The sequence below is a fragment of the Cucurbita moschata genome, unplaced genomic scaffold (genome assembly GCF_002738365.1).
Source record: "Cucurbita moschata cultivar Rifu unplaced genomic scaffold, Cmos_1.0 Cmo_Scf00043, whole genome shotgun sequence".
In the NCBI taxonomy this organism is placed as follows: domain Eukaryota; kingdom Viridiplantae; phylum Streptophyta; class Magnoliopsida; order Cucurbitales; family Cucurbitaceae; genus Cucurbita; species Cucurbita moschata.
Window position 1 is genome coordinate 1448299 of NW_019268559.1, and position 21461 is coordinate 1469759.

Consider the following 21461-nt stretch of genomic DNA (forward strand, 5'->3'; position numbering starts at 1 on the left):
GGCAACCACGGCAGTGGGATTTTCGGATCCTAAGTCATGCCATCCACACGGCTTTCCACACCTCACACGTACTGATTTTGGATTATATTAACCTAATCTAGAAGATACCTCTGTCCCATTTCAGAAATTCATTAGAAATACAGATTCTTTTTCACACTCCCACACTAATTTTATTTATTTATTTTAACAATGTTTGTCCAAAATGTGTGATATGTGGCCATACGTCTATGGGTCACAGTGTCTCACATGTCCATTTCAGACCATTTTTTAGTTAATCCTTCGTTATTTTATTATTATATTTTATTATTATATTTTATTGGTATACGATCGTTCTTTAAAATTATATCCATATTTGTTAAAACTATTAGAACCAAGGAATTAGTTGTCAATTTTCTTATAATAAATTTTGGAGTATTTTAATTTTGATAGACATAAATCTTATTTTGATGAACGGTCGTATATCCTTACAACATGAAATAATTAATATAATAACAAAAATATAAAATGAGATCGAGAAGGGTATTGAAAAGAAATTGAATCAGTCTTATTTGTTTATTTATTATTAATTAATATTATTATTTTGACGTGGTGTACCATTAAGAATTTTCTAAATTTGAGAAAAATATAAAAGAATTAATTAATTGGGGTTGTTCGAGTGTGACTGTATTTATCGGTCAAATCAGATAATGAAAGATAAAAGAAAAATAGTGAAATGAAATATTTAAATAATATGAAGATTGAAAATTGTGTGTTAAAAATCAACTCAATTAAAAAGAAATTAAATGATATGCAGGTTGGAACTGTGAAGAACAAGTACCGCGTTGTTGAGTTGACTACACTATTGTTTTTTGAAGTCAATGGACGAACATGGAGACGAATGGTTGGCGTTATTACCGAACATTTTCTTGCCCAATCTGTGGGTTTCCATTGCAGAGACTTGAATTTCATCCTTCATTTGCCTCACAAAAACCCAATTTCTAGGTTACTTTTTGGGTGTCATCTTCTCTCCAAACCTCTGAATTCCATTATTCTCTTTCATCTCCATTTTCCGGATACAGGCTGGGCCGTCAGATTTGTTCTTCAACATTCCCAGAAATTCAATTCTTAAGTGGGGCTTCCATATTTTTACTATACACATCCCTCTCCACGTTGACACTCTCCGATTACATAATGGGTTGCTGTGGCAGCACGCAAAAGCCTCCAATATCTGGAGTTAATGCCTCTGATTCCGCTACTGGGATTGCAACCAGAGGTCCTTATCAATCTTACCAACCTCACTTCACTGTCCCGGCTGAGAAGGTATCAGCCCCTCAAACCCAAATCCCAGCTAACCGAAATCAGCCTCAACCACCACCACCACCACCACCACCAACGGCGGCGCATCCGCCGTCAGCTTCAGCTTTCCCCAAACCCAGGACCGTGCAAAATCACCCAGAAACAATTCTGGGTAGACCCTATGATGATATTAGAAAACACTATACTCTTGGGAAAGAATTGGGTAGAGGGCAGTTTGGTATTACCTATTTATGTACTGAGATTTCCACTGGCCAAACATACGCCTGCAAATCTATCCTTAAACGGAAACTTATTAGTAAGAATGACAAGGATGATATGAAGAGGGAGATTCTGATTCTGCAGCATCTTTCTGGGCAGCCAAACATCGTTGAGTTCAAAGGTGCTTATGAGGATGGATATTCTGTTCATCTGGTGATGGAACTTTGTGCTGGTGGGGAGCTTTTTGATAGGATTATTGCGCAGGGTCAGTACTCTGAAAAAGCTGCTGCTGAGATTTGTCGTGCCATTGTAAATGTTGTTCAAATATGCCATTTTATGGGGGTTATGCACCGTGATCTGAAGCCTGAGAATTTCCTGTTGTCCAGCAAGAAAGAGGGAGCAATGTTGAAGGCCACTGATTTTGGACTCTCTGTTTTCATTGAACAAGGTTCGTCTTTTTGTTTTCTTTTTTGCTCATGGATTGATTGAGTTTCTGAACTGAAACACAAACGTTTTTTCATATTTGGATTGAAATTATTGTGATGCCAACAGGGCTCAACTGGGCTCCTTGTGATATGAGAGTTTTTATATGTAATCTCAGGTAAGGTGTACCGTGACATAGTTGGCAGTGCTTACTATGTTGCTCCTGAAGTGTTGAGGCGAAATTATGGGAAGGAAACTGATGTTTGGAGTGCAGGAGTTATTTTGTACATCCTTCTCAGTGGTGTACCTCCATTTTGGGCAGAAAATGAGAAGGGAATATTTGATACCATACTGCAAGGAGATATTGATTTTGGTAGTGCACCTTGGCCAACAATATCCGAAAGCGCTAAAGATCTTGTGAGAAAAATGCTGACACAGGATCCGAGGAAGAGAATAACTCCTGCACAGGTTCTAGGTATCTTGGTTTTCTTCAACGCTGATGCCAGAAATTATGTTTTTGTTAGATATTAGGTTTGTATTTGTTATATGGCCTAAAGATTAAGTTCTTCATCTAGAACATCCATGGATTAGAGAAGGGGGAGACGCTTCAGACAAGCCAATAGACAGCGCCGTTCTGTCTAGAATGAAGCAATTCAGGGCAATGAATAAGCTCAAGAAGCTTGCTTTGAAGGTAATTATTAAACTGCAACCACGACTCCGGTTTGTTTTGTGCATATTGAAAACATAATATATTTGATGTATGTGTTGCCTGTCTCTATGGGGCTCTAAGGACACCATTCCCTAAGCACATTTGATGATGGTGATGTTAGTGGCTTGCATATTGACCTGTGAGATCTCTATATGCATCTTAGGTCATTGCGGAAAACTTATCTGAAGAAGAAATTAAAGGCCTTAAAGCTATGTTTGCAAACATAGATACTGACAATAGTGGCAATATCACCTATGATGAGTTGAAGACAGGTTTAGCTCGGCTTGGTTCACGGCTTTCAGAGGCTGAAGTGAAGCAACTAATGGAAGCTGTAACTAAATACTTACCTCCAATGCTACTAATTAGCTGCTTCTTAAGAATTCTCTCTCATAGCAAATTTCCAACTTTTCAGGCTGATGTTGATGGAAATGGATCGATTGACTATATTGAGTTCATCTCTGCAACCATGCATAGGCACAGACTGGAAAGAGATGAACACTTATACAAAGCATTTCAGTTTTTTGACATGGATAGTAGTGGGTAAGTACGAAACTTTCCAGATCCTCTAGATACATATATAATGTTGAAGAACTTGGTCGCAATATATATATATATATGCCTTCATATTGCCAAGCTTTGCTCCTGTTCTGATAACAGATACATAACAAAAGATGAACTGGAGAATGCTATGAAGGATTATGGCATGGGTGATGAAGTCAGCATCAAGGAAATTATCTCTGAGGTGGACACAGATAATGTAAGTTTTTAAAGTTCCCTCTTACTCTAAAAACAAATGCCAAAAAATGATTTTCAACTCACTCTTCTTTGCATCTATAGGATGGTAGAATCAATTACCAGGAATTCTGCGCAATGATGAGAAGTGGAACAACACAACCAGGAAAACTCTTTTAACTTCATAGAAGCCAATTCAGACTTCAAAGCAGTGGGTATTATAATGCGAACGAGTCGCTCAACAGACTCGTGTCCTGACCTGGTGGATTGGACTGATTGGCAAGGACTTATTAAATTCGGACGTTGTCAAAAACTCATCATTCATTCCTTTTCTATTTGCTGCCTTATCTTGAGTGTAGTACTTCAATGAGAAGTAGAGGTAACTTTTGTGTATATGTAGCCTGTTCTCTTTTTATCTTTCAGCTGTTACCTAATAAGGATCTTGCAAGAGCAAGCTAATGATTTTTGTTCTTGATGTTTTCCAGTTCTGTTTGCTTGTTAAACTATTGTTTGGAAATGAGCATTTGAAGCGATTTAAAGAACAAGACCTGCCTTATCCGATCAACTATTTGATGCATTCTGAAGAGTATGTTCAATAGAAAACATAAAACAATAATCCTATTTCTATTGAAGAGTATGTTCAATAGAAGGCATCGGTTTATGAATAATTCTACAATCTATCCTATTTTTAATAAGACATTGTTATTAAAATGGTACCGATTCCAAAACTCCAACATTGAGCGGAAGAGAACAGTTGTCAGCTCACATGAACTCGTTGTTCTTGATCTTAATCCTTCCAAAATCATATCAAGGCGATCACGACCTATGCGGCGTCGGGGTTTTGACCATACCATTACGACCACCATAACTCATCTAGATTCATGCAGGAAGTAGACTCCTCAGCTGTTCTGTTGAATCCTTTTGCATCGAACATCCACAACAAGATGGCGAATGTGTGGGGCATACCATTTTACTCTTTCGGTGTGTTCTACCGAGACATCCCAACAATGACCTGAAATAGAAAACCATCCAAGTTCAGTATCAGATCAGATGTTATTTAAATTTGTACATATCTCAACTTGGGAAAAAGGGAAGAAAGTAATAAGAAACCTTCAGATTTAGCAATTTCAGTTATTGAGTGCAGGAGGTGTTGAGTCCACAGTTCTTCTTCTGAGTCCTTCACATTACCATGCACATGTAGGGTGCCGCCTTCAATTCTGCACATTCGGTTTCAGCATTGAATGCGATTATTGAAGTAGGTAAGAAAAATATAAACACTCGTGGCTTTTCGAATTTTGAGCCATTTCAAGATAAGATAATCAACTAATAAATTGAAATATTTAGGTCGTTGAGGCCACAAATTTTCATTCAATGTTTTGGGCTCACAAATGAAAATGAGGTGTATAGGGAGTCCCTAAGATGGAATCTGAATCCAAGTCACAACATATCACCTCAATGCTCTTACAGCCGTCACCCAGCTACCCTCACTAGTTGGAAGGAGACCGAGACAAACCCGATCCGCTACTCCCTGAAAATATTAAAAACAAAACAAAACAAAACGGGTCAGAAGTAAATTTCCTTCCTGAACAGTACATCAGATCTTACAAATCCGTTACTAGCTCTCACCCCACAAGGATGGATGCATGGGATAAAGTCCATTATACTGTTTAAACAAATGACATCTAAGTCTAATTAATATGAGTCTTAACAGTAACGAAATCTTGAACTTGGGTAGTAGTTTCTAGAGATCTGGAATGATCACCTTGGGTGCTGTCTCCCGGTTATCTCCTTCAAGAACAATACAACGATTGCTCACGCAATTAGCTTGTAAATTACGCTTAAGTGCCTCAATAGCGTGAGGATTCCACTCACAAGCATAGACCAGCTTTGCTTTAGCCCTGATCAATCAATGGCATATTTCAGTTCAATTCCTTACTTGGATTAGATAAATAGGCACTAGAATGCATAAGAATGTAGAAAAAGTGTTTGTCACAGTTTGTTTCATGAGCAAGCATGGAAAAAGTTCTTGATGGGTTTTATGTGTCAATATTCTATGGAGTGCGTAGCAATGTAAAAAATATTGGCACACTTTTTTGCTAAACATAAGTTCTCAAGAGATGTTACTTCCCTAACTTCAACAAATCTGAGGTAGGCAATTGACACTAGCACAATTGAGAAGAATCAGAACAAGCAATTGAAAATATCGTCATCGATTTGAAGAGAAGAATACATGTAACGGCTCAGAAGCGCCGCTAGCAGATATTGTCCTCTTTAGGCTTTCCCTTTCGGGCTTTCCCTTTCAGGCTTCCCCTCAAGGCTTTAAAACGCATCTGCTAGGAGAAGGTTTCCGCACCCTTATAAATGGTGGTTTGTTCTCCTCCCCAACCAATGTGGGATATCACAATACAAGATACAATACAGAAAGAAAGCGGTCAAGAATAAAGTGATGTACCCGACAAGAAATGGCAATACAAAATATCCAATTCCGGCAAATAAATCCACAACGGTCTCATCTTTACAGTCCAGATGGGCCATCCGTAGCTTCTCAGAAAGATTTCCCCAGGAAAACATGCACTTAGTGGCATCGAAAGAATAAGTTATTCCATTTTCTCGATGGTCAACCCAACCATTATCTCCCATTAGTATCTCTAAGTTACTATCCCTTGTACCAGTCGAAGCAACTCTTCCCTAAAAAGATGTAAATTCAAGCAGGAAACATAAGTTAATTTCAAATTTCAAGGAGTTCAGATTTTGTTTTAAATGTCATTTACTGATTGAAAGCAGATAAAAGAACTAACAGCAGATAATTATTGTTTTTGAGCTAATGATCTCAGCTGAAGTTTTTCTGGTAAAAGAATTATTAAATGACTTCATTTTCAACTCCCGAAGATGAAATTACAGACTGTTAAAGATGCTTTATTTCCCACAACGAGAGAGAGAGAACACTACAGATATTAAGTTCCACCCAAGGTTTTCTAAACGAAACTTACTTGGCGAGCAAGACGAGAAGTACCAAGTGATTTGGCAACCATAGGCCACAGCTCCTCCCCAATAGTGTCCCATGTAGGATCCTTAAAAGATGTGACTGGAAGCACCACAATATCCCCAAGTCGCTCCCACCTGAGAAAGACAATCGATTTATCTTTTAGCAACTAGCAATGCAATAAAATCATATCCACTCATGGAAGTGCCAGAATGATTCTCAGGTACCTATTAAAGCCTTTCAAACAAAAGTGACATGTTCTTACCCTTTTCTACAATTATGATGCCATATCAAACCTGTGATATGTACACCAATTTAAAATATTGAAACAAAAATGCAGATGCCAGGATAGAAGAAAAAGAAAACCCCACACACACACACACACCTTGTTGGCAGCTCCTCCAAGAGTCCTTCAGATAAGCCATTATGCTTTAGCAAAGAGGATAATGCTTCGCTCATCTTTTTATATGGAGATTTGGCTGCAGTTTTTATGTCAACAACTTCATCCACCAGTTTAGTTGCACCACATTTCCTTAAAATATTCAAAGCTTTTAGGTAAGAGCATTTCTTTGTCAGGCCTCCTTCCCAACTTTCAAGTTCAGAGACATGAAAGTCATTTTCCGGTTCAAGTTGATCTCCCCACCAGGACTTCTTTTCATCAAATATATCACAAAATTTTCCATTCACTGGAAAGAAAATATGTGTTCCACTACCACGTGAAGAAACCTTTCTAACCATATCCAGCCACCCATACCTCTTTAAAATGTCTTTCCCTAGTTTTGCATAATTTCTTTCAATTTTTAAAACCCAATACAAAGCACCTTCTTTTTCATGGGAATTTGATTTCTCACTATCAATATTAAAACCAAACGCTTCATTGAAAGTTTGAGCATTGCCATTGAGCAGACATTCAGGATCTCTGCTCTCCTTCTCCAACTCTTCAATGGGACGAGTCACAAGGTTTTCTGTGTTTCGAGGATGCCCTAAAATAACCTCTGAGGATATCAATGGACGCAACCTAATTTTCACTGGCTCACTAAAGTTCGTCCCAAATGCATAACAGGATGCTCCACCACCAACTAGGACAAGATCATCACCAACCACATTGGCTGTGCAACGTACAAATAATTCCTTGCCAGTACAATTTAGGGACACGTGCCTCCAGAAACGATGTTGCAAATCAAGTAATGCAAACTCTTGATAGCTTTGACTCACAGGGCAACCTCCAATAATTCCAATATAATTTTCATACACAAACATAGCATGGGAAAACCTTGCATTTGGAGTTCTCCCCGCCATATTTTCTTTCTTCCAGTAACAATTTTCTGTATTAAAAGAATATAAGTCTCCAAAAGCTTTCTCCCCATCATACCCCCCAAACATATATAAATGCGACCCATAAGAAACCATTGAGTGTGAATGACGACCACATGGCTGATCACCACCAGCCTGAATTTCTTTCCACTGATGACTATCTGTGTTGAGGACAATCAAGGAAGATGAGATTCTGTCATTCTCAAGTCCACCAAATACATAAATCTTTGAGCCTACTGCTGCTGCAGCATGACGGTGCCTGCATTAGAACTATAAACATTAAGAATAGGAAAGAGGTACATTTGTGAACCAGATATGCAGTGACTTATTGCATTGGAAATGAAAAGAAGCACAAAGAAATGAAACAGCAATGACAAAAAGGTACAAAGACAATGCAGGTAGCAAAGACTTCACCTAGGAGAGAAAGAGCTACCAGTGCATTTTAATAACGTCCATTTTGCCTGAGTGATATCAAAGACCCATACATCATTCAGAATGTACGTAGGATCTGTCCTGCCACCAATGACATAAAGGCAATCTCCAACCAAAGATGATGTGTGACCCAAACGAGGAGATGGACTATCCTCTACACTGATCGTCTGCAATGTGCATGACAACATATCAAGTTGTAACAAATCATTTCTTCTTGCATGTCTGCCCATGCCTCCAAATCCACCAAATGCAATAACTTTATTGTGAACAGTAGTGGCTGAGTGCCCCCAAATAAAAAGCTTTGCCATAGGTTCTCCTGAAATGCCCATCTGTTCAACAGATAAACTATAATTGCATGCTTCTGATGATCCTGCCAATGATTCAAAGACTCAGACTTGCTTTCAGATTAAAAGGAAAGCAGTCCTGCAATTACAAAATTTCAGTAATAGTCAATACTACTTGAACTAGAATCAATACACCTTAATCACAGCGTGTATACGTCTAATCAACGTTGTCCAATTTTATTGAAGTTGATTTTTTGTTTGTCCATACAGTAAAAAATAAAGAGATTCCTTTTCCGTTCTTTCGAACAAGTAATTATCATACCACATGAAATAATTCTCAAGACTTTTCCTAGACATTTGAATCTAATAATTGAAGAAATATATGAATCACTAACAGTTAGAATTCCAAATTTCTCTCAGGTTAAACATCAAGGGGTCGCATTATTCAAACACCTAGATAGACACTTAAACTATAGATATTATCTGCTAGTGATCAGTTTACCAGAATTGGCATTCCTATTCCCGCCTTCTAAAGCTCCACAATCTTCCTCATCAGCACAACTATGTTCCTTGCTATCTAGCAAATCATTTGCCTCCTCCATTGCCTCCCTCAATGATATTCCTTGACACGTTTGCGAAACATTAGTAACCGCAGAAACACGACTTTGCAATGCCTTCAGAAACCCATCAGTTCTCTTCTTATTGGCCACCATCTTCTCATTTGCTACATCAACAAGGTACCGGACGTACTCGGGTGAGACCATAATCTTTTCGGTAGTTCCCAAAGGCACCTCCATTCGAATTGAACAGCGAATTGCAATTATTACACGCTTGCTAGCACTGGTAATGCCTGATTCTCTGAACCCACTAGATATAGCAGTGGAAACCAAATCCTGAGCCGATCCAAGGTCCTTGCATTCAATTGCTATGATCAGAGGTTCGAACCTGAACACAAGCTCAGATAACTCCCCATTAGTTGATGGAGAACGGAAGAGGAGGTCGATTACTGAGTTGGGATCGGCAAACTCGTGACTAACAAACAGCCAAGAACCACCTAGAGCTTTCTTCCTCGGCTTCGGGGCGGCGGCAGAGGTGCTACAGACTGGTTGAGAGAGAATTGAAATACGACCAGAGCAGGAACTTGTGGTGAAGTAAGACGGATGGTTGTTGAGAGTGTTGATAAGAGGTATAATAGGGGTATCCAAGCTTCCCTTAGGTGATTTGTCGGTCTCAGTTGAGCCCAGTGACGCCATGGTCGCAGCTTTCCTCTTCTCAAATTCCATTCTTTTTGGTGCTTTCAAAAACCTCTCCAAAATCCCAGCAGGAAACAGAGAAGTTTCAACAACAGGCGAAAACGGCGGGCAATGAAGATGGAAGAAGCGGAACTGATTCACCCTTGAATTGGGCCAAGGCCCGTATATCCACTCAAACATGGACCAACCAGAGCCCATTGGATTTGGCCAATGGCCCGTAACTGTCAAAACTGGGCTATGGACTATCTGGTTCACCCTTGAATTGGGCTATGGACTTGGGCTGTTACCCTTATTTTATAAATAAAATACTAATTTACGTTTTCGGTTATTTCCATTTTTGTGCAAAAATGTTTAAAGGCGTTTTCTAAAAAGTGTTCTTCTTTTAGACAATGGGTTTCCTAAAATGTAAGTGACACTTTTGTGCAGAAGAACAAATTTCTGCTCCCTGTGGTTTATTGAAAATTGGGGATGAAATTATGGATGACGACCAAAAGTTATTTATTCCTCAAAGGAATGTTCAACTCAAGGTTAAACACAATTGCCTCATCCCTTTAATATATTCAGAAGTTCCCACTTCATCATTATTGACAAGTGCTGTACTCCTAACCGAAAATGAAAGCAAAATCACTGCTGCTGTTGGTGCTCGATACGGGATCGGAGTTTTTAACTCAACACCATTGTTAATGGTGTACGGAGAAACCACCCAATTTCCACTTTTGAGATAAAACCCGAATTCGATTGTAAACAAACGGGGTTTCAATCCATTTGACCCACAAAGCCGTACCTTCCCTAATTGCTGCTCCATTATTCTTTCTGGGTTTCTTTCCTTGGTTCGTTTTCATTTACTTCCTTTAATTTTACTTTACTCTTTTGAATCTCAAGTGTGTAGAGTGTACTAAGTTGGGGAAAGGAGGGAAATGCCGATGAAGAACAGAGGAGGCGGCGAGTTTGCTTCAAGAAATGCATTCTCTAGGAGTTGGGTTCTTCTCCTATGTCTTGGGAGCTTTTGCGCTGGAATGTTCTTCACTAACAGGTTTCTTTCTCTTAATCTTTCTTGGGTTTGGATTCCATTTATACCTCAAGGCTTAAACCACGAATTCCCCAGTTTGTTTACTAAATAATTTACATTGGCGATGTAGATTTTCAACTGATTTCAATTTCTATATTGCTTGGAAACTTTCATCTGCAGTTCTATTTTCTATTGGCGGCGGATAACCTTTGATTTTAGCATTGATGAAACTATTATCGTATTCGTTACTCTCTGCTACGATCAATCTTTTTTGAACTTGGGTATTATTAACTTCAATGCTTGGATTTCATTCCTTTTCATACATTACCCAGAATGTGGATGGTTCCAGAAGGTAAAGGAACTTCAAAAACTTTTAGGGTTGCTGATGCTCAAAGGACGATAAAATCTGAGGAGTGTAATCCAGAACGTGTGAGTTTATCTTTCAAACATCTGCTTTTCATCAATTTACTAAACTTTACACTAATTTGGGATCTTTTAGACGCTCTCACCTGTTACTAATTTGGGGTCTGTTTGACTGTGTCACTGTAATTCTTTTTGGTGAAGAATGCATACAATGCAGGCATAAGTCAGAATTCAAGGACACAGCTGAGTATCCAGTAAGCCGCTTGTTTCTTCAAACACTGCTATCAGTGCTTATGTTTTTTCAAATGTTCTATAGAAGTTATCTGTATGGTTACAGGGAACTGAATCACACGATTGCAGATTTGGAAAGGAAATTGGCAGCTGCCTTAGAAGATAACGAATCTGCTTCAAATGGATCTCTCACATTGGACAATTCAAAGACTAATGATTCAACTTCAAAGAGACAAAAATACTTTATGGTTATAGGAATTAATACAGCTTTTAACAGTCGGAAGCGAAGAGACTCGATTCGCAGCACTTGGATGCCACAAGGTGAAAACCAATAGTCCCATGTATAAATTTATGTTTGTTTTCAACTAGTTTGAGGGAACATGAACATTTATTTTAGTGTCAAACTGTTCTAATGGGGAAAATATTTTCAAGGTGGAAATAGAAAGAAGCTGGAGGAAGAGATGGGCATAATCATACGTTTTGTTATAGGACATAGGTAAGAAAATAATGTAGTCTGCATAATTAATGAAGCTGAATTCACAGAACACTTTGAAGATCCATGAATTAGCTAGCATTCATCTATGGTCCTTTGCCATATGTTCACCTAGCATCTCATGAACATGTTTTAGTTATGTAGAGAATACACTAAGTAATGAATAAAAATTTCTCATCCTGTCTCGATGTTACTAGTTCAACATCCGGTGGCATTCTTGATAAAACTGTTGCTGCAGAGGAGCTTACTAATAAAGATTTCTTGAGACTGGTAGTGCTGTTATTTCCCTGTTGTGTTCAACTAAATGCAAGAATTACGTGCAACAATACAACTTATGCATTCGCATTTTTTTCCAATAATGAAAGCAGAATCATGTCGAAGGCTATCTAGAACTGTCAGGCAAGACAAAAACTTATTTTGCCACTGCTGTTGCGATGTGGGATGCTGAGTTTTATATTAAAGTCGATGACGATGTCCATGTCAACTTAGGTAAAAGTCTATGAGATGAGCGTTTGAACCAGTTATTATCATTTTTCATTGAGGTCCTTGAGGAACAGAATGTTTTGTTATTTCAGAGCTTTGATTACGCGTTCATATTGTTCTTGCTTTATGACTTATTGCAGCTACTCTCGGATCAATTTTAGCTGCACATCGAATGAAGCCTCGGGTTTATATTGGTTGCATGAAGTCTGGACCTGTCCTTGCACAAAAGTGAGTGTTACTTCTATGTTTTGTAGCTAACGCTGATAGTCGGAATCTGTAATCTTTGATTTCTTAAACATCTTTTCTTTTTCCTTTGCCACAGGGGAGTAAAGTACCATGAACCAGAGCATTGGATATTTGGTGGAGAAAGAAACAAGTACTTTCGTCATGCCACGGGGCAGCTTTATGCAATTTCAAGGGAATTAGCAAAGTATATACTAAAGAATCAGTAAGTTTCCATCCTCACAATCCCAGATTGCTTCACTAACCATCTTTTCTTATCACACATTGTTTCAAATCGATTCTCATGTAGTAGGCAAAGCTAATCCAGAACTATCTTTGTCTTTCATTCCAAGTTATAACTAAAAACCCACAAGCCTCTATTCTCATTACGAGATTATTAAAAAAAAAAATCACAGTGCTTTTTGTATAAAACTAGTGTTAGGAATCACATACCTCCACAATGGTATGATATTGTCAACTTTAAGCATGAGCTCTTATGACTTTACTTTTAGTCATCCCAAAAGGCCTCATACTAATGGAGATAGTGTTCTTTACTTAAACCTATGATTTTCCTCTTAATTAGCTAACGTGGAGCTACTCCTTTCAATAATCCTAACAACGTGCAGAGATGTGCTGCACAAATATGCTAACGAAGACGTCTCATTGGGATCTTGGTTGATTGGTTTAGATGTGGAGCATGTGGACGACAAGAAACTATGCTGCGGTACCCCACCCGGTAAATTATGAAACCCCATTAGTCCTGGTTCTCAAAAGCTCAAAATAACTCCCAAGAAATGGTAAATGTCTAACGGTATCTGGTGTGCAAGATTGCGAGGTGAAGGGTCAGAGTGGACATCCATGCGCGGCTTCATTTGACTGGAAATGCAGTGGGATTTGTGAGTCTGTAGAAAGGATAACGGAAGTTCACAGGCGTTGTGGGGAAGATGAGAATGCAGTGTGGAGCAGAAGGTTTTGAGAGAATCATTGCTTTTCAAAGTGAGAGAAGGAGAGATAAGAGAGAAACGAAGCACACGCAAATGATGAAATGATATGAAATGATACACATTTGAGATTTCCTACATGTCGTCCAGGACACAGTTGTTGATGCCACCCAGAAACACAAAAAAGACGGAAGCTTAAAGACTGTGCTGAAACTTCTTTAAACATTGCAGCCTCTCTCTTTTTTCATTATATGGTAAAGATATGATTATACAGAAAAGAAACAAGGAAAATAATCAAACTGTGATGTCCTTGTCACTGCTCTCTCTTTCTCTCTTACGTGTTCTTCATTCAAATCTTTCACATCTCCCATAAATACTCCTTTGTTTTATGTGATTCTGTCTTTTTCAAGAATATATATATATATATTAGCTAACTAAGAAGAATATCATGATATCAAAAGCAAAATTTGGAAAGTTTTGTGTCAACCAAGGTTGAAAAAATGGTCGATGGAAAATATCTATAAAATATCTTTGATTTATTTGTTTTGTTTTTTTTTTTGTTCCCAGATTTTTGTCTTAGTTGCCATTGGTTTAATTTGATTATGGGTTGCATGTATTTTGATTTATTTTAGATTATTCTCTTACGTTAATCAAATATTATTTGTTTTGATTTTTTTTTTTAAAAAAATCTTTTAGATTTTATTTCATCTTGGAAGAAAATTCTCCTTAAATTGTATCAAAAAAAAAAAAAAGAAATAAATAATTCGTTCTTCTTCAAATATTTTTATTTTTATTTATTTTATTCGTTGCGTAAATATTCTGAAAAATAGTTACAGAATCGGGCCTGTTTTAAATGGACGGCTCACACTGAGTGATAACTTGAGAGACGGGGAATCTGCTCCGACGAGAAAGAATAGGTAGGCTGATAGATACGTATTTGAACGGCTAAGAGGTTCGTTCATCTACCAAACTCACCAGCCATGATCAACTACCATCTGTGTTTAAATTCTCCTTTCACTTACCTTTTTCAAATTCATCACTGAAATAGTGAAATTCTAAACGCCTTTTTTTGATCTTCAGTTGGGTATATCATTGCAATCTGCTTTCTTCGCTTTTTCATTTTGATTCTGCTTTTCTCGAAACTGAATTCTTTGTGGGGCTGTAACGTTTGGCTATCTTCAGATTTTGCCGAGAGCAATCGTCGCGTGAGATTCTAATCCATGGCTAAAAGCTCGTTCAAACTCGGAATTCCTTTGGGTAATCATTTAATTTTAGTCGCTCAAGCTTTATACACATCCGTTTTCTTCTTTTAGTATATATATATATATATTTTTTTTTTGGCGTAATTCGTGTATTTCTATTGAGATTTTACTTTGGGTTCCATAATTGAACCACTAGGCCTAGTATTTGGGGACATGGAATTGAAATTCAGGTTAATTGCTTTTAATTTGTTCATTTGTTGGCGAACTTATATGAATTCAAGCCAATAATTGCTAGTTGAAGATCTTCGTGTTGTTGTTTCCATTATTTTCTCTCCTTTTGGGTAATTCTATTCAGTTAAATCAAACAGCATATAGTCTGAATTATGTGATACTTCATGCTCAACTGTTATTGCTTACTCTGCTGGGTCTTCTCTTCTTAGAAAAGAGACAGGCTGAAGCTGCTCGCATAAGAGAAAAGTACCCCGATAGAGTACCTGTAAGAATAATGCTGCTGCTAATTAAGTTCTTTTCTTCTCGTTTTCTCCAAAATTTACTTCGGTTTTGGTACTGATTCTAACGAGTATAACAGGTGATTGTCGAGAAAGCTGGGAGGAGTAAAATTGCTGACATTGATAAGAACAAGTACCCTCTCTGTCTCTTCTTGTTATAAATCCATGAATTAGTATGAATAGATTAGATGTTGTCACATTCTTATCTGATAAATTCAAGTAGATACTAGCATATATGTTTGTAGCAGCTGCAGTAATATGTCAAATGAAAATAATGGAGTCCTTGCACGTAGTCTGAATGTGGAGTTCATTAGAAACACCAGTACCTAAATCTATAATAAACATTATTGTTCATCAGATGGTAACCTCGTTGAATTGAGCGATACCCGGAAAAAGTGCACTAGAGTGAGTTCCATTAAAGCCATAGTCCCATATTAAATCCCATGTTATAGCAGTAAATCCAGTCCCTTGATTGATACTTTATAATTCTGGATGAATCTCAAACATGGATAAGCAATTAGATGATCCATTTTGGAGGTGCCCAATATTGTATCCTTGAACAATCTTTTCATTCAGTGTGGGGGTTGTTATCTTTCCCATTGCAGATACCTCGTCCCTGCCGATATAACTGTTGGACAGTTCGTTTACGTTGTTCGTAAACGGATTAAACTTAGTTCCGAGAAAGCTATATTTGTATTTGTCAAGGACACTCTACCTTCTACTGGTGAGAGACCATCCTTTCTCTCTTAGAGATCTCATGTTGAATGTAAGCATTGTAATAAACTCCTCCGTGCAACAGGTGCATTAATGTCCGCAATTTATGAGGAAAATAAGGATGAAGATGGTTTTCTTTACTTGTCATACAGTGGAGAAAACGTTTTTGGTGGATTCCTTGAAGGACAATGACATATTAACCTGTAAATTCCACCTATCAATCTATCCACCAGCCTTCTGTTTCGTTCTGTTCTAGTGTGTTAAAAGGGCGCTGCACAAAGAGTGCCCCAAATGTTTTAGCTTATTTCCTTCTTTTAGTTGAGCTGTGAAACAATGAAATAGCTTTTGCTATCTTTCTAGTTGCATATCGAGCAGCAATGATAACTTTCTGATCAATTTAATCAGAGTCTAATATGACATTATGACACAGGAATCACTTTAGACATGAGCCTGAAACTACTACTTGATTCTATGATATATGGAAATGATAACAGGATGGAACCTGAATTCCACAGCATGCTGAATATCTTAGCCGAATCGAGTCCAGAACTCTGAGAACCATGCTTGCCAAAATTTAAAAAACAGATACCAGAATGATGAAAAGTTTCAACCTTTTGCTAACAAAAGTAGGTTTTTCTTTCTTTCTATATCTCTCTCTCTCTCTGATCTGTTATATTGGTGCCAAGGATATGGAGACAAATCTGCCGAAATTTAATTGGAGTTTTTCTTGCGTGGGTTCATGATCCACTTGATGCCATTAGATATCCCACTTCCAATCTTTTTGGCACCAGCCACGGTCGCGGCCTTGGCCTTCGCAAATCCAGGCTTAGACCTAGCCTTCTTGTCGGAGCTGTGTTCTCCTTTGGCTTTACTACCATCGTCTTCTTCTATGGCTCCAATCCCTCCGGCTCCCCATTGGTCGGCCCAGCTTGGTGCTTCTGCAGCCATAGTGTCTAACTCCCAAACAATATTAGACTCGCCCACTATCCATTATTGGTGTTAATAGTAAGAGCAATCAAATATATATGGCTAAAAACAACCCTTGTTCGGATGTCCATTATATGTACCCAGATTAGTAAAGCTACACAAAATTTAGCCTTTTCTTCAACATTCAGCTAGGTTCTTGCTGTCATATTGCTGAACCCATTTTAGAGAGAGAGAGAGAGAGAGAGAGATCTGATCTAAAGGTTATTTTCTTAAATTTGAACATATATTGAACTAAAAGAAGCACAAACAAAACTAAGCTATATCAGAACAGAAAAGATCTGAATCAGTAATTATTAGGAGCAGGAAGCGATGATATAGTTAAGAGCATACCTGGGGATGGAAAACGATGAAGAAATTCGGAAACTTGGGGGGAGGAATTTGAGGAAGATTAGAAAATAATTGCCAGAAACGCCTTTAGAAAGCAGAAGCCGCACATAAGGCCATAGGTGGATGGGCTGTCTTTCACTCCCCACTGCAATAATACTTTTTTAAAGGACTTGCCAACTACATCTGGTTTCCATCTAACCAAGCAAACTATGTCTTTTGCTCATCTTTTTCTTTTTAATAAATTGCATCTTTAATCCTCCTCGTAATCACAAAGCATCTCATTTTCACAAGCCCCCTAAACTTTGACTACATGTCTAACCACTGATATAACCTCGGTTCAAATTCAAATTTCCATTCAAATCCAACTGTGTTCTCTCTCTCAACCATCAATTATTCAATAATCACGTCTGTTTAGATCATAAAGTACATAAATGATTGGTTTTTGTACTGTTCATTCACAAGATCGTCAATTTTAGAGGGGGCCAGCCGTGGGGCATCGGAATAAGAGATGGTCCAGAAGGGGGAAAAATAAAAGGTTCAAATTGTAAGTATGGGGGGGAGGAACATTGAACTGAATGGGCAAAGATCAAAATTCCGACAAAAAATAATAAACAAAACTGTCAGCAACAATTTCTTTCAAGTTGACTAAAATTGTTGACTGGAATCAAAATATATATATAGACCGCCAACATTCTGAAAGGACAAGTGAGTTATAATTAGACGGTTATCTACATCGTATCTGTAAATGCAAACCACGAGCAAAAACATGAAACTAATTAAATTAATTCCCTCCAGCACCACAAATTACTTCGATTTCCTTGTGGATTTTGACCTTTTCATTTTGCTTGATTTGTCTTCCGACTTCGCCCACGTATAACCACTTGGAATGGCAAATGGGTCTATTTCGTCTTGAGCCGCCGACCACGAACAACGTTGGTTTTGCTTGCCCGTCGACCCGGCAGCCGAGTGGCTGCTGCTTCGCCTCAGCCACGTCGACGACGATGAAGTGGAAGATGAGGAAGAACAGCGCGATTCAGATGGGTCTTCTCTCCCGCCGTTGGCTAATTGTCTTGGGCTTGATAACGGCGTGTAGAATTGCTCCACCGGTGGAAGCTCCACAAATTTGGTGAAAGTTATCACCACTCTTACGGTCGGTACCACCGGAATAGCCACCTACAAATCCAAAGACAATCGTTCAGCCGAATAATAATAATAATAATAATAACAACAAAACTTTTCTTTTTCCCAGCAAATAATAATAATTATAATATCTGAGTCAAAATGTATTTGGGTGATATTGTTTTTCTTTTTATAGTTTGGTGAGGAAAAAAGAAAAGCGTATTTAGAGTGGGACCCGTTCCTTATAGGAAAACCAGGATTCAGAGAAAACGCAAAATGGGGCCCAGATGCTTTCTTTGTGTGGGGTAAATCCTCCACCACCGTAGGATCAAAACAACCCACACGATCCACCATGGTGGCCCCACGAGGACGTCCATCAATCAGAGGGCGTCTAAGGCTCTCTCAACGTGAGACCGTTGCTTAGACGTCGATAAAAATAAATAAATAAAAATTAAAGAGATTGGGCATAGGCTACAAGAAAGCGAAATTCTAAGGCTCGAGAAACGGGGCCCACTTTTAATTGACCCCAGAAAGACGTCTTGCAGTTGCCGTGTTTTACTTTCTTTTTTCAATTCTTACCTTGACCGGAAAAGTTCCCGCCGGGAACTTGGTAGTCAGCAGCTCTCTCATCCTTCTCACCGCCTTCACTTTGTTAGCCAAAATGTCGAGTAAAGGAAGAAGCTCTTCCGTCTTTAACGGAAACTGCTCCGTCAACCAAACCGATGGCCGTAAGCTCCTCACGTACTCTTTTTCCCTCGTCTGCGGCGCCTCAATTGGAGCCGCCGTCAAATTCGGCCTCACGGCCTTCCGAGGCGGCGCTGCTGTCGCCGACGGTATATCCACGCTTTTCCTCGGCATCATCACCCATTCCCTCTCTTCCCGAACAAAGCTACTGTGTCTTCGCCGGTCGGTACTATGCCGGTCCGGAAGCCCGAAACTAGGGTTTTCGGCTACTAGGAATCCGTCGTCGTCTTCGTCGAGTTCCAGCGGGAGGACCTGCTCGCTACCTGCCACATCACCTTCGCTGCCGGCCACTTTTCTCGATCGGAAGCTGAACACTACGTTATGTACTTCGTAAACTTTGGCTTTCCATTCTCCTACGCTTTCGGTTTTTTCCTGTCTTCTCCAGTTTGTTCTTCCGACGAGTTCTGCTTTAGTAACATCCATTCCCGGCCGGTAAACACTTGTCTGAGAGCAGAATCCAGCAATGTCGGACTCGCTCATCGGAGCCCCCGCGTTCTCGAACGCGTCGAAAATTTTGCGATCGTCGCGGTTGATCACAAGCAGGGAGCCAGAGGGAATGTCGTGGCTTTGATCCCCATCGCCGAGAAAGAGAAAACTCTGATCCGCGCGTTGGATCTTCAAACCATCAAATCCAGCCAACGACGTATCGGCTCTGAGATTACCATCCCGCTTCCAAATTCTGTAGGTATCCGACGGAGCAATTTTCCCAACAAACGGAATTACAGAGCTCTCAAAATGAAACGAAATTTCCATATAGAAATCACGCATTCGACGAAGAACAGCAATGACGCGTGGCAGTCGTCGGCGCCACTTGGACCAAGCGGCAAGGTGATGGACCTGGAGGAGAATGAGCGCAATGTCCGAACTCCGGCGGCACATAGCCTCCTGCAGCGGGTTCCATCCAGCGGAATTCTGGAGAGAAATATCAGCACCAGCAGAGGAAAGAGTGCGCGCAGCAAAAGCATCCTTAAGCCTAACAGCGAGATGAAGCGGAGTTTCCCGATAAGGCACATCACGACGGTCTAGAACGGCAGAGATCTTGTCGGCGATCCGCTCCTGAGCGAGGGAATCGACCTCAGTATGAATTAAAGCAGGATCGGCAAGACGAGGAAGAGTAGAAACGATACGGGAAAGAGCAGAATGATCAGCAAGAACGACGGCGTAATGGACAGGACTGTGAGCATAATCCTTGGGTTTAATGGGGGAAAGCGACGTCGACGTGGGGGTCGACGACCTCGCCATTATAGCAGTGAAAATTGAAGCAAGGAATAAGAGAAATGGGAAGAGAGCGACAAGTAATGTGAAAGAGGAAGAAGAAGAAGAAGAAGAGGGGAAGGGCAAAATAGTAAAAGCGGGAGTGGTCTTTATTGGGAAGCACAAGAGAGGAGAGAGGAGAGAGGAGAGAGGCAATCGGCGCGTCTTTTTGTAATGAATAGGTTTGGAGCAGAAGCTGTGGATATTTCTTCCTTCCCAATGTCTGTACTTCCCGTCCCTTTGCCCAAACCTCAGCTGTTTTGTTCTGTTGATTAATATGTCTACAACATGTCTAATGGGCCAAGACCTGGCCCAACTCAATTCTTCTTATCCAACAATTTTTCTATTTTATCCATATAAATAATAAATTAAAAATCATTTACTCATATGACTTTCATTTAAATAATACAATATTATTAAGCTCCTATGCATAATTATTATATCTTCTATCTCCATAGGTTTGGACCAACATTATTTACAATCAAATTAATGTGATCATTTTTTTAATTCTTACAATATGTATTCATATGGTTGATAAAGACGAGCTTTATGAATGTTGATGTTGATAAATATTTAATTTTGTATCTCTTTAGTATTTTTTTTTCTTTTAACACAGCAATAAAGGGCTGGGTCCAAGCACGTCGTTCTCGTCCACCAATTTCACAATGCCGCACTGGGCTTCACGCTTTCATTGAAACTGGCCAACAGATTTCTCACCTACTATACCCCCTCTGGATTAACATTTTGGAATTTCTTTAATGGCTACTCTTAAGCTTCATCCATTCCAGGATTCCGCTCGAGCTTCTTCTCTGTCGGTGGCTATTTCAGATTATGGGTCTGGTTCTACTGGGAATTTCTTGAGCTTGAGGCATGACTTTACCAGGCTGCGGAAATGGGAATCTTGTCGTGTGGTTGTTTCGGCTCAGGGAGCAATCACTTCCGTTGAAAATGAAAAACACGCTGTCGACTCTTCGAAGACGATTAATCGGACTCTGGAGGAGCCCAAGGGTTCTCGTAAGGATTTGAGTATTCTTCCAAGTAAGTTGAACGTGCATTTATTTATCCGTGAATCTAAGTTCTTATTATGTATTGGTTATCTTTTGGATTATGGAAATTGTTTGATATCGATTATCAATTCTTTTCGGACATGGGTAATCAATAGGATTATGGCATTGATTTCTGTAGAGGTTTTTTTTTTTTTTTTTTTTTTCTTTTTTGGGAGTAAAGTTCTCATTTAAA

General features: G+C 39.1%; 6 protein-coding genes and 1 long non-coding RNA gene across 18 annotated transcripts in view; 4 read left to right on the forward strand and 3 right to left on the reverse strand.

The window, feature by feature from the left end:
• Positions 1-860: 860 nt before the first annotated feature.
• Positions 861-3833, forward strand: LOC111433900 (calcium-dependent protein kinase 21-like). Of its 2 annotated transcripts, XM_023071163.1 has the most exons (7): positions 866-1942; positions 2096-2392; positions 2493-2608; positions 2790-2957; positions 3039-3166; positions 3284-3383; positions 3464-3833. In XM_023071163.1, exons 1-7 carry the CDS (start codon positions 1171-1173, stop codon positions 3536-3538), a joined length of 1656 nt encoding a protein of 551 aa, XP_022926931.1. In that variant the 5' UTR covers positions 866-1170; the 3' UTR covers positions 3539-3833. The 2 variants fall into 2 exon arrangements, with proteins under 2 accessions (XP_022926930.1, XP_022926931.1); XM_023071162.1 differs by having other exon boundaries at positions 861-1942; positions 2790-3166.
• Positions 3834-3911: 78 nt separating this feature from the next.
• Positions 3912-9706, reverse strand: LOC111433898 (tRNA wybutosine-synthesizing protein 2/3/4). The gene is made up of 9 exons (XM_023071160.1): positions 8874-9706; positions 8070-8457; positions 6727-7914; positions 6349-6478; positions 5811-6046; positions 5121-5256; positions 4810-4886; positions 4469-4575; positions 3912-4370 (listed from the first exon to the last, which is right to left on the reverse strand). The coding sequence occupies exons 1-9, from the start codon at positions 9652-9654 to the stop codon at positions 4258-4260; spliced, it is 3156 nt and encodes a 1051-aa protein (XP_022926928.1). The 5' UTR covers positions 9655-9706; the 3' UTR covers positions 3912-4257.
• A 351-nt stretch (positions 9707-10057) lies between these two features.
• Positions 10058-13720, forward strand: LOC111433902 (probable beta-1,3-galactosyltransferase 2). Of its 4 annotated transcripts, none has more exons than XM_023071166.1 (12): positions 10058-10151; positions 10507-10657; positions 10966-11062; positions 11198-11250; positions 11334-11548; positions 11660-11723; positions 11918-11990; positions 12089-12209; positions 12344-12431; positions 12526-12651; positions 13052-13161; positions 13253-13401. In XM_023071166.1, exons 2-12 carry the CDS (start codon positions 10542-10544, stop codon positions 13399-13401), a joined length of 1212 nt encoding a protein of 403 aa, XP_022926934.1. In that variant the 5' UTR covers positions 10058-10151; positions 10507-10541. The 4 variants fall into 4 exon arrangements, with proteins under 4 accessions (XP_022926934.1, XP_022926933.1, XP_022926935.1 ...); XM_023071165.1 differs by lacking the exon at positions 10058-10151 and adding an exon at positions 10161-10404; XM_023071167.1 differs by lacking the exon at positions 10058-10151 and having other exon boundaries at positions 10161-10657; positions 12529-12651; positions 13253-13720.
• A 488-nt stretch (positions 13721-14208) lies between these two features.
• Positions 14209-16250, forward strand: LOC111433905 (autophagy-related protein 8C-like). 5 transcript variants are annotated; one of them, XR_002708880.1, is made up of 7 exons: positions 14209-14318; positions 14549-14623; positions 15009-15064; positions 15158-15210; positions 15683-15801; positions 15877-16150; positions 16197-16250. XR_002708880.1 is itself a non-coding variant. In XM_023071174.1 (6 exons), exons 2-6 carry the CDS (start codon positions 14587-14589, stop codon positions 15981-15983), a joined length of 372 nt encoding a protein of 123 aa, XP_022926942.1. In that variant the 5' UTR covers positions 14209-14318; positions 14549-14586; the 3' UTR covers positions 15984-16195. The 5 variants fall into 5 exon arrangements, 4 of the variants coding, with proteins under 4 accessions (XP_022926942.1, XP_022926945.1, XP_022926944.1 ...); XM_023071174.1 differs by lacking the exon at positions 16197-16250 and having other exon boundaries at positions 15877-16195; XM_023071177.1 differs by lacking the exon at positions 16197-16250 and having other exon boundaries at positions 14209-14283; positions 15877-16195.
• LOC111433907 lies at positions 16239-17386 on the reverse strand. The gene is made up of 2 exons (XR_002708881.1): positions 17109-17386; positions 16239-16744 (listed from the first exon to the last, which is right to left on the reverse strand). It is a non-coding gene; the product is annotated as an uncharacterized LOC111433907 (long non-coding RNA).
• Positions 17387-17713: 327 nt separating this feature from the next.
• Positions 17714-20461, reverse strand: LOC111433899 (ankyrin repeat domain-containing protein 13C-like). Its single transcript, XM_023071161.1, has 2 exons — positions 18804-20461; positions 17714-18278 (listed from the first exon to the last, which is right to left on the reverse strand). Exons 1-2 carry the CDS (start codon positions 20208-20210, stop codon positions 17910-17912), a joined length of 1776 nt encoding a protein of 591 aa, XP_022926929.1. The 5' UTR covers positions 20211-20461; the 3' UTR covers positions 17714-17909.
• A 393-nt stretch (positions 20462-20854) lies between these two features.
• Positions 20855-21461, forward strand: part of LOC111433903 (arogenate dehydratase/prephenate dehydratase 1, chloroplastic-like) — a 4196-nt gene continuing 3589 nt past the window's right edge. For 3 of the 4 annotated variants that reach the window (XR_002708877.1, XR_002708878.1, XM_023071169.1), the window contains exon 1: positions 20856-21260. Coding sequence is in view for 1 of the 4 variants with exons in the window: in XM_023071169.1 (XP_022926937.1) it covers positions 20981-21260 (280 nt within the window). In the remaining 3 variants the exon portion in view is untranslated. Of the gene's footprint in view, positions 21261-21461 lie in introns of all 4 variants that reach the window. The other variant, XR_002708879.1, reaches the window with a different exon arrangement.